General features: G+C 37.2%; 2 protein-coding genes across 2 annotated transcripts; one reads left to right on the forward strand and one right to left on the reverse strand.

The window, feature by feature from the left end:
• The first annotated feature begins 1,710 nt into the window (after positions 1–1,710).
• Positions 1,711–3,126, forward strand: LOC138123570 (protein FAM50 homolog). Its single transcript, XM_069038319.1, has 4 exons — positions 1,711–2,066; positions 2,123–2,287; positions 2,354–2,812; positions 2,865–3,126. The coding sequence occupies exons 1-4, from the start codon at positions 1,887–1,889 to the stop codon at positions 3,087–3,089; spliced, it is 1,029 nt and encodes a 342-aa protein (XP_068894420.1). The 5' UTR covers positions 1,711–1,886; the 3' UTR covers positions 3,090–3,126.
• Positions 3,066–4,208, reverse strand: mRpL9 (mitochondrial ribosomal protein L9). Its single transcript, XM_069038321.1, has 4 exons — positions 3,949–4,208; positions 3,576–3,899; positions 3,328–3,528; positions 3,066–3,279 (listed from the first exon to the last, which is right to left on the reverse strand). Exons 1-4 carry the CDS (start codon positions 4,081–4,083, stop codon positions 3,130–3,132), a joined length of 810 nt encoding a protein of 269 aa, XP_068894422.1. The 5' UTR covers positions 4,084–4,208; the 3' UTR covers positions 3,066–3,129.
• Positions 4,209–15,983: the final 11,775 nt, after the last annotated feature.

Here is a 15,983-nt window from a genome sequence, read left to right on the forward strand (position 1 = left end):
TTACTTACAATCATTCCCTACAACCTACAATACTTAATGACAACGTCAGTCAATTCAAAGTAGGGTTAAAATCAGGTAAGGGTTATTTCACATTTAAAGTCAAGACAATGACGTTGATGTCCCACTTTTTTTGCCCGCAATAGTACACACACCACACAAATATTTAGTGTAAAACGTATGCAGCACACAGCTAAACAGCGCCTACTATGTTTTTCGTTGTGGTCACAATCAAAGTGAATAGATAATATATTTGATTTTTTTTTGTTTTTTCAAAAGTTGATGAGTATAATTAATAAATGTTTTGTTTATTTTAAATTTTGGGGGTTTTTCTGCAAAATACCATTATTTTTGGGGGATTTCGTGCTTCCAGTTGGGGGATTTTAAAAATATCATCTGGCAACACTGTCTACTTGACATGTTAGACATTAGTAACCAGTTAACATAAAGCACGTAGAAACGTTACACTACAACATTTTTGAAAAGTTGACATAACTACGACGTTTTGCTGTCCTAGCTTTTCACGAATTCAATGGCATCGGGTGTTTTTTTTTAATTTCACCTCGTAGTAGGTGTTGAAGAGTCAATGTGAACGCACCACTCGTATAAAACGTCAGATTTAAACAGCTGATCGGTGATCCGTAACCCGTATAGTGCATTCACAATCGACTCTTAAATGCCTACTATGAGGTGAAATTAAAAAAAAACACCCGATACATACTACTTAGGCCCGGTTGTACAGTGCGCCCAGAAATGTGGTAGCAACTTTTACACAAAGTGTCACAAGATGGCACTTTCGAAAAGCCAAATTTGTTCAATCTTGCAACATTCAATTTTTGAATTTTTTCAAAAGAATATGTTAAGGAGGTTTTCCGAACAATTTTTACCCCTCATTTGTGCACTAAAATTTGTCGAGATGTTGCTCGAAGGGTTCAGTTATGCATTGAGCATAATGGTGGTCTATTTGAACATTTTCAATAAAATTTAAATTTAAATGTTTTACGTTTGACAATTCTTGACATTTATTTATCTCAATTTAGATAGCGGCGTTGCCATGCATAAAAAAGGTCTCTGTAAAAAAGTGTCATCTTGCGGGACCAATCGAAAAACTTGCTACCACATTTCTGGGCGCTCTGTATAAAGCGATGTAAGTTCTTGTTAAAGTTAACATAATGTCAAGCGATCTGATTGGGGGATATTTAAAATTGGATTTGAATCAGCCAATCAAATGGGCGGGTTTCCGACTTGACGCGTTGTTAGCTGACACGATGTTAACTAAGCTTTATACAACCGGCCCTTAATAAATTTATTTGGTTATTTTGTGTATGACACGGTGTTCTAAATTTTCTCAAAAATGTACCAGTAAATTTTCTGTGAAATTTAGTACTGTGTCACACTATACTTAGCTCTAAATATACTTATTTTGTTAATGCAAGTGTTTTTGTTTATTTTGTAAAAAAATGCATTACCCTCCTTAGGGATTCGCCCTAGTCGGGTAAAAAGGGCCCCCCCAACAAATTTTGATACAGGGCCCATTTGGGACTATATAGCTACGCCACTGATTAACCGGTTTAACAAAGACCGTCGTTGTCTCTTTGGATCTAGACGACCATGAAGTAAAACAACCTAATTCTTCTACTGTCCTATAGGTGGCGCGGTGTTTTGTGTGTAATTAAAGTCCCTAGATATATATGTAGGGACTTTATGTTTAATGTTTAATAAATTGACATTTGACGTCATTTTGTGTGCTGTGCTTGTCAATTTCGAAGGGAGAAAAGTTTATTCATCGTGTATTTCAACTTTGTTTTTACTTTGCAACAAATATTTATATTGATTATATCAAACAGAGAAAAAAAACAAAGAATAAAGTTAGACCCGCATACTTCAAAATGGCACATTACAAAGGAGCCGCGAGTGAAGCTGGCCGAGCAATGCAGCTGATGAAGAAACGAGAAAAGGAAATGCAGGACCTGGAATTGCGTAAAAAGCGAATAGAAGAAGACTTGAAATTGAACAATATAGAAAATAAGTTTGCTACACATTATGATGCTGTGGAGCAACAATTAAAGGTAGTAATGACTGTTGCTCTTCGGCACTCAGTTTCTGTTAAATAAAACACTTGTAGAGCTCGACAATAGGTTTGGTTACTCTCGATGAAATGAAAGCAAAACAAGAAAACATTGTCAAAGAGCGCGAAAAGAAACTGGCACAGAAGCAAGCTGAAAAGGAACGTGAAAAACAACGTCAACTTGAAGCCAAACTTGCTGAAAAAAATAAACAAAAGAAACAGGTATGTTCAGACATTGCTTTTGTTTTGACACAGATAAAAAGTAAAGTGGGGCAGTTGCAATTTTAGATTCAAGCACTTTCGTTTAATTTGTATGAAGATGAAGAGCAGGCCGATGAAGAGAGCGACGTGAAGTCGTGGAAGAGAGAAAGTGAAGAAATATCTGTGACAACCAAGAAAATAAAGAAAGACCCAAACGTGGACACGAGTTTTCTTCCAGACAGAGAAAGAGAAGAGGAGGAAAACAGATTGAGAGAAGAGTTAAGGCAACAGTGGGCTGAACAACAACAGAAATTAAAAGAAGAGGAAATTGACATCACGTTCAGTTACTGGGACGGATCAGGCCATCGACGCACAGTCAGAGTTAAAAAAGGCAATTCAATATACCATTTTTTGCAAAAGGTTTTAGAGTTGTTGAGGCGCGAATTTTCGGAGTTAAAAACTGTCATGGCAGACCAACTGATGTATGTGAAGGAAGATTTAATACTTCCACATCACTACACATTTTACGATTTTATTGTAACAAAAGTAATTTGACAGTATTTGCAAGTTGAGTTTCCACTAATAGTCGAATTCGTAGGCAAGGGGTAAAAGCGGACCTCTCTTCCAGTTCGACGTGCACGATGACGTTCGGTTGGTGAGTGATGCCTCAATCGAGAAAGAAGAGTCGCACGCCGGTAAAGTTTTGTTGAGAAGCTGGTACGAGAGGAACAAACACATTTTTCCAGCAAGCAGATGGGAACCATACGATCCAACAAAAACTTACGATAAATACACAGTGTCTGATAAAAACAAAAAGTTGTAATTTTTCTAAGATAAATATACAAATAATGTGGATGAAATTTTTATTTAGAACGTTCAATCTCCGAATCTTCGGGGAACAGTAGTTCACCCTTTTCCTTCCAGAAACCTTCTATGTAAGGTAATCTTTCTGACGGGTCTGTACTCCAGTGATGAAGCCTACATCTTACTTTTGTCTTTTCTGTGTTATTTATCTACAAATTAAATTGTGACGGCTATTATTGATCAAGAAACTTACGTACAGTAACAGTAATGTAAAATTCTTTTCCCTCAATATTCATATCAGGTCCTTTGATGCTTTTCTGATGCATTTCTATAGCACTCTCGGGGACTACATAACCACATTTACGAAAAGAAGCTCTGACATGCCAAGGCTGAAGAGTCCAAGGTGAATCCTTGTTCATAATTATCGACAAAGTAATCCTAGATAAAGATTCCAACATCTGCAAAAGTCAAGTTATAACACCCCTTCACAGATTTTCACACTCACTTTGAGAGCTTTTGGTGAACTATACTGTACAACATCTTTAATCTCAAGATTTTTGTACTTTTCTATATTTTCAGGCGTCGCGTAAACCGCCAACCCGGGCAACAACAAATTGTTATACGCGTAACCTGGTTTCACAGAAACCCTGTCACCCACATTGCCCAGTCCATCAACATACGAGGTTAAAATAATATCCAAATCGGGCTTTTTCTCGCAATTTGTGTTCTTTACAAGCTCATAAAGGTAATTCCTAGTGCGTAGTTTCTTTAACGGATAACCTTTCCTCGTCAAATTCGGCGGAATTTTGCGTTTCAATATGAAAGTCGTCTGAAATTATAACCTTCAAATGACTGTTGAAGTGATTCAACAAAGTTACTCGTAATTGTTGCTGCAAAATATTTTCCGCCAAGAGCAAGCAGTTTTCGCTTCTTGCTAAAGGAGTCGCGAGTTTAATCAAAGACTTCCACATTTTAATCGGTGGTTTTTGTACTCCATGAAAACATAACCTCATACGCGCAAATGCAAATTGACATTTCAGATTTGCGCCGATCTAGGGACTTTTGGTTTTTAAAATTCCAAAAAATTTCAATAATTTATTTTTGACAACAAAATCTAAAATTTACAACAGTGGTGGCGGTATGTTTGTCGCAGCATTTTTGAATTTTTCGATTTTTACAGGGCTCTACACTCGGGCCAAACTGTTAGAAGACTTCTTGATTGGTAGCGACGCCTACTCCGACCACCAGAACTCGACAGATTGGCGGCAGCTTCAAATCGGGGGATCACAAGAAAGGCAACAAGAGGTATTGGTTGGTTTGTTTAAAATAAGTACACGTCTGGAAGAGCGCCATGTGATAGATTAATTTTACTTTGATTATTTGCTATGTGCTGCTATCAAAAATTTGAAAACGCTTGGAATTTTTAGTCACGTGTAATAAAAATTGGAGGCGTCGTTTGAAGAATGCGCCCAGCGGGGGCTCACCGCACTCGGAATTCTCGGAGATGACGGTAAAAAAATAGGTAGAATGTCTGAAGTAACCTTAAGACCTGTGCAAGTCCGTGGGCCGGACCGGGGTCTCATTTACGGTCCAGAAATCCATTAGAGCCGGGAATGAATTATTCTTCGAGATGGAGGGAAAAAGGAAGAAAAGCAAAACCGACAATCAACATCACAATTAAGAAACAGATGGACTTAATTAGAAATCCCCAAATCCCTCGAATAATTGAAAGCCGAAAATGTAGATTTAAAACGGAGGTATATATAGCCGGAGCATTCCTCAGAACTCCACATCCCGCGTCATATAAAGAATATTATTTATTGGCAGAGAATACAATAACGCAGTAATGGGAAGAGTGGACCAGACGCGTCAGGAGCACGAGCCCGTCGGTGGAGCTTTCGGCGGTTGGTCTGAGCCGATGTACTAAGATACAGACCGAGACATACGGGCCTTAATGCGCTGCTCAACAATATTCAGTATAACTAGCTCTCAGTAGAGAGGCATATTTCAGTCGAACACAAAGCGAGCCGACTAAATTAAAATTTAAACTTTATACAATCGATGCGACGCATATTTATGCAGTAATTAGTGTGCCCGGTGCTCGCACACCGTCCGACACTCATTAACATGGAAATTTGTTCGTCCCACTGGCGTATGCCTTACCGGCAACTCGGCAATTTCCAGCGATGGCGGCGGATCAGCGTCGCACTCGTCTGGACGCCGCCTTCCTGGAACTGCACCGCGATCTTGTCCAAATAAGTGGAATTGTTCGGCCGTAATAAATTCCGGGAAGTGTCTAGGACCAGATGTTCGATAGACGAATTTGTGTCTTCATTATTGGGTTTCGAGAAGGCGATGAATGGGATGGGTACAATGGAGCGAAAAGGCACACACGTCGAAAGTGCTCGCCGCAAACGGGTTTGGGCTATTCGATTGTTCGCACGCAAATGGAAATTTGAACGATACAGAAATGGCCAAAGAGCTTCGGAGGAGGTGTCACGAGTTGCAACAGAAGAAAGATGAGTCTTCGGCGCAAATTGACAGAGGCTGCTGGCGAAAGAAGAGTTCTCGAAGCTTGCTAACTGGGTAATGCAGTTGGTGACAAAGTCTTGAGAGTATAGCTGCAAGTAGTGATGGAAAGAAGTGAGAATCGTGTCTTGCTCTATTTTTGTGTTTGTTCTTTGTTGTTTAAGTGGGTACTTAATCGTTATAAATAAATTGGAATCAAATGAGAGAACGTTGAGAAGATACTGATGATAACATGTAACAATCATGTCAGGTCAAGTTCTACGCAATGAAAAATATTTGGAAGTTGGATTCAGACCGAAATGATTGTAGAGAATACAAAAACTGGTATTTTGGGAAGCAATAACAAAGAAATATAGAAACTCATGTTTCATTGACGAATGAACCAAAAAAGGAAGAACAAAACATGTTTCTGTTAGTCACAAGTGTTGAAATAAATTCATGGTTAAGCAGGTTGTGGTTTTCGCTCTGTTCAAACGTAGGTCTTCTTTTAGTTGACAAATCCTTTAGATGCATAACCTCATTTTGAAAAAAAAAAATAGTTCGTTTTATATTATTTCTCTAACTTTTTCAACGGTTTTTGAAATACGCGTTGATGATCGTCAACTTCCATTCTTTCGTCCATATATCCTGTTTGAGGAAATATTTTGACAGCTGGTGAAACTACGTCATACGTTAACGGAAACAAAAACAAGCACCAGGGCATTTGACTACAAATCTTTTTGAACACAAGTTACCAAGGATATTGCATAAACGCTGTTCACAAATCAAAAAAGCATTGTGGTGCAAATAACACACATTTTTCATGACATTTCCTATTACTTATCACAGTGACAGATAAGTCATTTGCACCACAATGGTTTTTTGGTTTTTGAACAGCGTTTATGTATTTCTTTTTTAAACTTTTTATTTGTGGCTGCCTTATCTTTCTGTTGTCACATTAAAGAATCTTGATAAAAAATTAATGAAAAATGTTTAATTTGACTAACTTTCCTAAATAAGAATTTTTTTCTTGGTTATTTGACAAGAAAAATATTCTTAATCGTCTATTATTATGAGAATTTTTTACTTAAATAAATAATTCGTCATTGTAACGACGAAAGGACGCACCACAATAGCACCTGAATCGTTATCAGCTATTGCTCTTACTAAGGGATGAAAAATATCCCTAAAATAGAACTATACAAAGCATGCATAAATAGTGTCTTCAACAGGCTTATTTTCGAGATACGTCTTTTTAGTGACGATTTTTTAAATAACTCTTCTTCTGGAAAACATCTCTGAGGTGATTTAAAATATATTGAAACTTCTTTTTTTGTTGTATTTGAGGTTATTTTTCTTGTGTTTATACTGAACACAGTCTCGAGAAAAACCATTTTTCACAACTACGAATCTGTTACAATTGCAACAATTGTATTTATTTTAAAATTAGTGCAATCAAATTAATTTATAATCGAGTTATCCATGGATCCGAAAACGTATGTCGTTACTTCAATAAACACAGCTCGAAACACAGGTTAGGTCTTGACAGTTGACATTTCGTGTAAACTATTGCAACGGTGGCTAAAGTGGTTAAAGTTACAACGAATTTAATTGTATACCCAGGATTAGGATCTGACGAAAAATTGAAATTGACAACAAAATTAAATGTGGAGGCTACAGTTTTTTCAGATCTATTTAAAACTTACATTATACAGGATGTCCCCAAAAAAAAGACGAGTCCATAGCTCCCTTATTTATTAAATGACAAATAATAACATGTGGGATTGCGCAGAAATGCCGCCAATGTTTAGCGCAAAATGGAACATAGACGATAGTAGCGTTTTTTACATTTTTTTTTTGTGAATTTTGTGAAAAAAAAATGTAATACCATTTGAAAAAAAATATTTTGACAGTTTACCTTTGAAGCCCATAGGGCTATACTTAAATTTATTAGGCCATTTTGTGGCCTATTAACAACCATTTAATTTGATGTATAGATAATTAAATTCTTCCGATAAATAACGGAGTTATGGACTCGTCTTCTTTTTTGGGGACACCCCGTATATCAAAATTTTTGAAAACCAAATCAATTTTAAAAATTAAGCATATCAATCGCAATAGACATACGGATTGAAATTCATGGATGGCTCGATTACAAATTAATTTGGTCGCTCGATATAACGAAGACACCAAATTAAAAAAAAAAATCCCTAAAAATTACGAAAGTTTTTGCTGATCTAGCAAAATGCAAAGCATGAAAATTGTTACTGAAGTTCATATTGTAGATTCATTAGAATTTTTTAACGTCCGTCAAAAAAGTGCAAGTTTTTTCATTCGTTTGCGTTCATAAAATTTGATTTTTGAATCGGTCAAGAAGCATTAAAAAAAGTGCCATAGCGGTTCATTTTTGCACGCATTTTGCGTTAAAAAAAGTGCCGCAGCGTGTCATTTTTTAACGCAATTATAAAATTTTTCATTCATACATACCTAATTAGTAGTTTTTTTAACGATTTCGTATGTAAATTGGGATTTTTTTGGCATGAGTGGACCAATTTAAAACGCGAGTAAAACGAGCGTTTTAAAGATCCACGGGTTCACACAGGAGAAAAATTTCAAATTTTGAGTGTCGAAAAAATTGTTATCTAAACTTACAGGCGCCAAAAATTTTTTGTATGCAGCTCGTTAGTAAAGTATCTTTTTTTTACTCGGCGGATTTGCGCACTCGCTTCGCTCGAGCGGCAAATTTTCCTTCTCGTAAAAAAAAGTATTACTTTACTCATGAAATGCATTATTCTTTACTCACTTGTTGCATAAATAACTATTAATAGTGGAATTAATTAAACTGCAAACAAGTGAAAATTAGTCATAATGCCTTGCCGATGTAAATAAATATTGTCAAACAATGTTCTTCAGCCTTAATTAAAACAATTAGAAGTTTTTAAAGTGCACAATGCACAACATTGAAAAAAGCGGAGAAAAAAGATTAATAATGCAAGAAAAAAAAATCATACTAAAATCAAAACATGTAAAATACCTACGAGTAGGTTGGCATGGACACAAAGGAAGAAAAAAGATTAATAATATTTTAGAGGAAACTAAGATACAAATTGGTTGAACAATAAAAATAAGGTACCTAAAAGAAAATATAAGGTAATGATTTCCTAGATTAGAACGAATTCAATTTTTAATTGAAAAAGCAAAAAAATTAAAGCAAAAAACACAGTTAACAAAATACAAATAATAATTGTAACTGAAATGTCTCAATAAAAAACTTTAAAAACTTCTTTTTAATTTTGGTTATTAGAACCTAGAACCCGAAAGTTTGTTACGTGGCATTTGAATTTTGTCAATTGCAAACATGTGAACAAAATAGCAGAAAACCAAAGAGAAAAAGAATAGAACGTGTTCTAACCTAGTTATACCTCTTAAAAAAACAAGAATGTTATGGTAAAAAATTCAGTAAATTCCAAGGAACTTGAGCAGGTAGCCAAAAATTAATAACAAACATCTATTATTTTTATTAAGTATTCATATTTCATGGTCGTCTCGAGGTTGCTGCAATTGTTGCAAATATTTCTACGTTCGATTATTATAGGTTTTTGTATATTTTTCTAAATACACGGGACAAAGTTAGCAGTCTTGGAGTTCGTTACGAAACACGAGTCAAAAGCCAGGACGGCGTTATTCCCGTCCGTTTCACTTTCTCGAAGGCATCCCCTGGAAAGTTCGCCCCACGATAAGCTATTCCTATTATTAAAATTTATTGTAAGATAGTATCTGTGAAAATGATAATTAAGGAAACTCGGTGGCGTTTTTCTTGTCGGTTTGAGCCGGCGCTTGTGTTGGGAGATTCGTCTTGAGGAAGCAATTCGTTCCGAGTTGGTGAGTTGATCTCGTAGCCGGGGTGGAGGTATACAGGTAATTATAACGATTCAATTTCGATTCGTAGAGCGGGGTGGGAGTCTGAGACGTTGCAGAGCGAACCCTGCAGGGGGTTATAGCTTGTATAAATTACAAGTCGGGTGCTAATTGCCACATAAATTCAACGGAACGCTCTCCTTTCCCGCGCCTCACCTCTTTTACTAGTTTTAATTAGTTACACGGTAAGTACTCGCGAGCTCAACTATATAACTAACTACCTTATTGCCGGGACGAGCGCCCCCGCCGCGCAGAGGGTGCCAAAACCCCACCTATTTATGAGCCCCCAGGATGCAGCATCCACCGCGAAACGAGCCACGCACAAGGGCTGTTCTGTTCTGCAACGTGCTTCGAAAACCTGCACAATTTTGAGACCCAAAAAATTATTGACAGATGCGTCAAACATTATAAAGACGAAAGGTGCCAACCACATAAAGCATAAAGTACTAGACGTGACTCTATAAAAGCCCAGCTTGCTTTTTATCTGGTGGAGTTTATTTTTAGTGCGTTTTGGGTTGTCGAACGTGACAGATTTTTTGGAAAAATAAAATGTGTGGAGTTGGGCGCAGGGTCAAGCTCGTGATTCGCACTGCCGGTGTGGATTTCGTGGCGATACAATCGACTGTCTCGTCTTGTGACACTTCATTTGTCATAGTGAAAGTGATCCGATAGCCGATGCCCATACGTGCCATGGTGGGTGGGTCGGCCATGTTTCCGTCCGTGACCCGGAGGGTCTCCGGCCCACCGCCGATCGGTCTTATCCCGAGCCCTCAGCTCGGCAGCAACAGCAGCGGAGTCTCGTTTTTTGTCCGCCGTGTTTTGAGTTATAATAACAGGTTTGTGCTCCCCGAATGTTTAGGAAACCTATCAGGGCACCGTCCAATGGGAGCCGGCCCCGCTTAATATCTTTAATAATCTCCGTTTCGAAGGCAGCGTATAAATTAACTTTACGGCTGGAAATTTAATGCGATACATAATGAGATTTGGGAAATTTTAAATTCCACCGTAACAATGTCCGTGGCAATTATACGGTCCGTGCTGATGGGCTACCCGGGGCTACCATCCGACCCAACACATGTCACTGTACCAACGCCAAAATGGGCCAGCTCGCGCCTCCGCAACGCTGCATCGTATACTGCAATTTGCAATTATTTCTGCCGAGAATTTGGCGATTTGTTTTTTTTTTTTAACTCCAAAACTACTTCCAAATTACTTCTTTTATTACTTCATTACTCACGAAAGAAACGCGGAAGACCATTTTCTAACAATAAGAAATGTTCCACATAGATATCTCTTATCTCACTGTTTAATTGCGATAAAGTGTTCTAAACAAGTGCAAGAATGTAAAGAAAGAAGAAAAATTGAAAACGAGAAATTACTTGAAACAAGGTAAATATGAAAACATGAAACAACAACAGAAATAAAAAATTTGATAGTTATTTATGTGTGTAAAGCACAACTTTTTCTAGAAGTGAGAATAATAAAACTCATTACCTTCAAAATGACATTTCACGACCGCAACACTCAACCGCGAATGTAGATTTCGCGCACTAGTGTTTTAAAATAATCCAAAAAGCATGCGCCTTTTTGAGCATTCTGAAAATAATTTGACTTGATAATAACGAAATCTGGTTTACAAAACGTCGTTTCTTCAATTTGGATGTTGAAAATTTCGAAACAATGAAAATAAATCCCCATTAATTCGATTGACACTTTGGCAAGCGCATGGACAAAAGGTACCTACACAATAAATCAGACATAATGTTTGTTTAAAAAAATATTATACAAACTTCGATGCGCGAAGACGTATTCAGCACATTCGCGCGAATGAAGCACTCGCTTCTTCGTGCCTCAAAAAATGCCCTCATGCGCGAAAAATGTCTTCTCGCACTCGGTTCGTAAAGTAGAATAATTAAGAGAAAAATTCTTAAGCATGTATTGGAGAGATAATGTTCGACAAAAGTATTGGAAATTAAATGGTTTTGAAAAAACAATAAGTTGCTGATTTATGGAGGGATGGAATGGATGAAAAACTGTAAGAAGAAATTTGTAAAAAAATTAATGTGCAAGTTAGAAAGCAGAAAAGATGAATGAATGCAAATGCATATTGCTTTAATAGGAAGAAAACAAGTTGGTAAATAATTAATAATAGATAAAGTCATGAGTATGGCAGGCAGGAAATGAAGTATTGTGTGGATAGGTGCTGGAACTGCAGGAAAAGATTGTATTATATATTGTGGTGGAAAAGTAGAAAAGAAATAAAATGAAAGAAAAAATAGAAAATCAGAAGAGAAATACTTATATAGTTGCAGTAAGTGTTAATGCTCAAAGTGGTTAAGAATAGGGTAGGGTAGAAGGCAAGTAGCAGAAAGAAGCAATCAATAGTATAAAAAAGATGGACACCAAGGGAGTAATAAAAGAAGGAAGAGAGAAAAAAATGTGGAGAATTAATTAATAGGTAAGGGTAGTAAGAGAAAAAGCGAGATTTCAACAAGAAATTCTAGACATTTTTTTCGTGGAATATAAAATCAACAATATGTAAGAATGAACGAAAAGAAAAATGATAATTGAAAAATGTTTGTGTGGGAAATATAAAAACATATTTTGATTTTTTAATTGGAAGAGACGAGAGGGTGTCTGTCTAAAAGAAAGTATGTGTTCGAATTTGAAAATTTTTTTTTTGACAGTTTAACCTTGAAGCCCTTGGCGCTTACGTGATTTTATTAGGTCATTTTGTAGCATATTCACAATCATTTAATTTGATCCATAGATAATTAAAATCCTCATATAAATAAGGGAGATATCGACTCGTCTTTTTTTTTTTGGGACGCCCTGAATATACATTACTATATGATAAATGATAATTAACAGATTTCCGGCGGTCAAAACTACCGCCAATAGTCCAATCCCGTCACCTGTCTGCGATACTAGTCTGTCTGTTAGGACGCTAGCAGCACATCCAAAATTTGTATGGTTTTCTACGCCAACTACTATGTTAAAAACATTTATAATAACCCTGTATTAAGCAACGCTCCAATTCGCCAGATTTAACTCCCACTGATCACTTGATCACTGTTTTTTCCCGTTCACACTCGTAAAATACAAAAGTTCCTGGAGTAATCCTTATTAGTTGAAGGCATTAAAAGAATATACAGGGTGATAATGAGCCCGAAGGAATTGAAAATGCAACCCACAATACATTTGCAACGCTGACGTGGATATGGTTAAATGAAATTGCGAAAAACAGAGTTTTTTTGTCAGTTGTGACAAATAAAATTATTAGAAGCAAAGCTATCATGGATTCATAATATCCCCGTTAGCGTTGCAAATGTATTGTGGGTTGCATTTTCAATTCCACCGGGCTCATTATCACTCGTGAAATATTCTGTATGTATTTACATTTGACATCGTTCGTTCCTTCTTATTTAATATTTCTAAAGTCGAGTTCATTACCAAATAAAAAGTAAGGTCGGTAGGGTTACTATTGGGGACAAGGAAAACTGGGCAGATGTGTCATTCAGTTGTCAAAATTTCTAAACCATACCTTAGCTACTCATAACTAAGCTCAAGCTAATTTGACTTTTTTTTTTTGAAAATATCAATCATAATGACAGTAAAGGTGCATTTACATTGACACTTTTTGAAATGTCAGTAGCAGACTGCCCAGGATTCCATGTCCCTCATTGTACATTCTATTATTTTTTACTTTACATGGTTGGCAGTTTTGATCTTTATTTGCAGGGATACTCAACCAAGTTGTGTACGTTTGACAGTTACTGTAATTATATTTGCATATTGTAATCAATTACATTTTCGTTTTATGTAAAATCACTTTTAATTTCGTGTTTACACTATTTCATTTGACGTTTTGAAATTTGACATTTTGACAGATTTGTCACCTAACACAATTTTGCATTTTTATAAAAGTATGTTTATATTTTATTATGTTATTGTTGATACCTAAATGCTTCTTCACGAATCTATGTATGAATAGGAGTAGATTGTCAAAATCTAGTCAAAAATGTTTTACGAGAGTCACATTCATATCGACATCAAGAACTTGTCCAAAACATGACAAGTCATACTACCTCGGAAGGTTTCTTGTTGTGAATCGTTTTGTAGACTCAATTTTAACGAATTTTCGTTAACGTTGTTATCAGTCGTAATTTTGTGTTGTCTGTCTTCCGTACAGTAAAGGTGACAGGAGACCCTTTCAGGTTAATGCAAAACAAAAGTCGGAAGCGGATAACGAAGCAGTAACCGCAGTGGGAACTGTATTAACGGCCGTGCGTCAAATCGCGTAACAATTTTGTTCGATTGTCGGCGTGAGGGTAGTTTTTTTGCGTTGCGCCACTGGCTTCGCCCCAGATAAGTGTGAGTAACTAGGGCCGTATCAGTTGAAGTTGGAGATAAGGGCGCCCGCGTCCATAATTTGTCTCCGGCTCGGCACCACCACCTAGCGCTTTCACCCCTGTCCGCCTCGAAATTGTTAATTTCGGCTCCCGAACGTATTTGCGATTTGCATAAATACGCCGTTACGTATGCGGCCCGCAAAGAGATTTAATTGCTTAACGGCAAGTTAAGACTGCGCTAGCTGCTCACTGATACTCATACCGGGGGCTAATTAAATAAAGCTCCCGGACAATTTTCGGTTCGAGCAACGTGATTTTTGTCGAGGAGGACGAGACGCAGTAAAATCGGACCGGCGCGCATCCAGCACCGTTTTATTGCATTGTAAGCAATAAATTCCTGATTTAATTGTAAGAGTCGAGAGTCGGAGTGTTGATGATGTTGACATGTCCCCATAAAAGTTGACGAACTTTCGCAGTGTTTTCCAAACGAATAAATTAGCCGCGCTGCGCTCGCTCTTTCTGCAATCTTAATGAAGATCTGACGAAGAGCGAATTAATCAAAGGAACGTCGAAGGACCAGGCCCATTTGTCATTGGGCGATCTATTAGAAATTTAAATTCGCACCCGAACAGCTGTCATTACACCTCCTTATCGTCGCCCAAACCAAACAAGCTTAATGTGTCTTAATTGGCGGGCCACGTCTTGAATTATTTTTTGTGAAAAGCTCCAGAGCTTGCCCGAGATGAGGCAGACCGGATGTACCGAGGCGATACCATCGAGGCGACCAGATAAAGCCTAATTACCAGAGCAATAAAGATTTTAGCACCTGATCATACGAATTCATTATTATTCCGAAGTGACACCTTGCTGTAAACACACGGACAGACGCACACAAATAAAAACGAGACTCCTCAATGGACACTAATTGTTGTCAGGACGCAGTTGGATCGTTGTCCAAAGATGACATTCAAATTTAATTGATCGTGAGCAGCGTTAAATCGACTCCCAGTGGTTAAGTTGGTTGCTTTGTGCCTGCTAGAAGAGCTGCGTGGTGCCGTCAAACGTACACAAGAAGCTGGTTATCGTTATTCCACATTATTAATATCGAACCAAACAGGCATCATTGTCTGGGAGCTGTCTCACTTTGTAGCGTCGTGTGCAAATCTAGTTTTTCCAAAATGTTTCAAGATCTTTAGACAATTTACCAAATCTTATTTCTTGTCTCGGTTTTGTGAAACAATCCAAAAAATTACATTCTTCACTAACTTGGTGAAACAAGTCGAGTATCTCAATTGCTGTCATCCAACTAAGTATTCATAATTGAAGAAAACATGACGTTTGAGATACTCTTGCTGAAGTTGCAACACAAAATGAATATAATTATTGCAGTCAAAGATAACGGTGGAAAAATGTAGTTAGTTCCATCTGGCACCAGAAAGGAAGAGAAAATAATGTTAATGGCAAAGTTCCCCGTCTTGAAATACAGTTGAGAGTTAATTATTATCTTTCAAAGTACCCAACTGTTGAAAACCTATCACAGTAATCAGTTAGTCACTAATCTTTTCCAATTGTTGAATGAGAAGATTTAAGTGATGAAGGATTGTTAAAATAGTTATTTATGTATCAAGGGCAAAAAGTGCATCTTTTCGTCCGAGTCTGAGTTTTCTGTCCGAGGCGCAGCCGAGGCTTGAAACAGACGAGGACAAAAGGCGCTTTTTGGCAGAGGTGCACATTACATTTTTTGGGCGACCACACGAACTACAAAGCAAAAATAAACAAATTTTGGATGTTTTGGATTACAATTTATTTTTCTATTTATTTATCGAGTGAACATACCAATGACAAAATGGCGATCTGTTATTGTTCGAGGGAAGAGTTTTCAAAGCTCAGGACGCCAGATTGTAGTAACGTTAATTTGTAAAAAGTTAGCGACCCTCAACTCCTTGGAACATTTGATTCGATCGCCTCGTTAACGACCGGAGTAATCAAAGAATGATTAATCGTAGCATCGCGTTTTGTCGCGGTGGCATTGTCGCGTAATCCGTGGAAGAATCAGTCCGGAAGGAATCGAGGTCACCACGTATCCAATTAGTAGTAAAAAAATCACAACTAATTACTTAAACATCTGTCCATTT

The sequence above is a fragment of the Tenebrio molitor genome, chromosome 2 (assembly GCF_963966145.1).
Source record: "Tenebrio molitor chromosome 2, icTenMoli1.1, whole genome shotgun sequence".
Lineage (NCBI taxonomy): Eukaryota > Metazoa > Arthropoda > Insecta > Coleoptera > Tenebrionidae > Tenebrio > Tenebrio molitor.

Excerpts from the sequence above, each read along its gene's own strand:
- LOC138123570 (XM_069038319.1), top strand. The coding sequence starts at position 1,887 with ATGGCACATTACAAAGGAGCCGCGAGTGAAGCTGGCCGAGCAATGCAG. Across the intron at positions 2,067-2,122 it reads CTGTGGAGCAACAATTAAAG|AGCTCGACAATAGGTTTGGT; the intron begins GTAGTAATGACT and ends AAACACTTGTAG. Across the intron at positions 2,813-2,864 it reads ACGATTTTATTGTAACAAAA|GCAAGGGGTAAAAGCGGACC; the intron begins GTAATTTGACAG and ends TCGAATTCGTAG.
- mRpL9 (XM_069038321.1), bottom strand. The coding sequence starts at position 4,083 with ATGAGGTTATGTTTTCATGGAGTACAAAAACCACCGATTAAAATGTGG. Across the intron at positions 3,900-3,948 it reads TTTTGCAGCAACAATTACGA|ACGACTTTCATATTGAAACG; the intron begins GTAACTTTGTTG and ends TTATAATTTCAG. Across the intron at positions 3,280-3,327 it reads AATTTTACATTACTGTTACT|ATAAATAACACAGAAAAGAC; the intron begins GTACGTAAGTTT and ends TTTAATTTGTAG.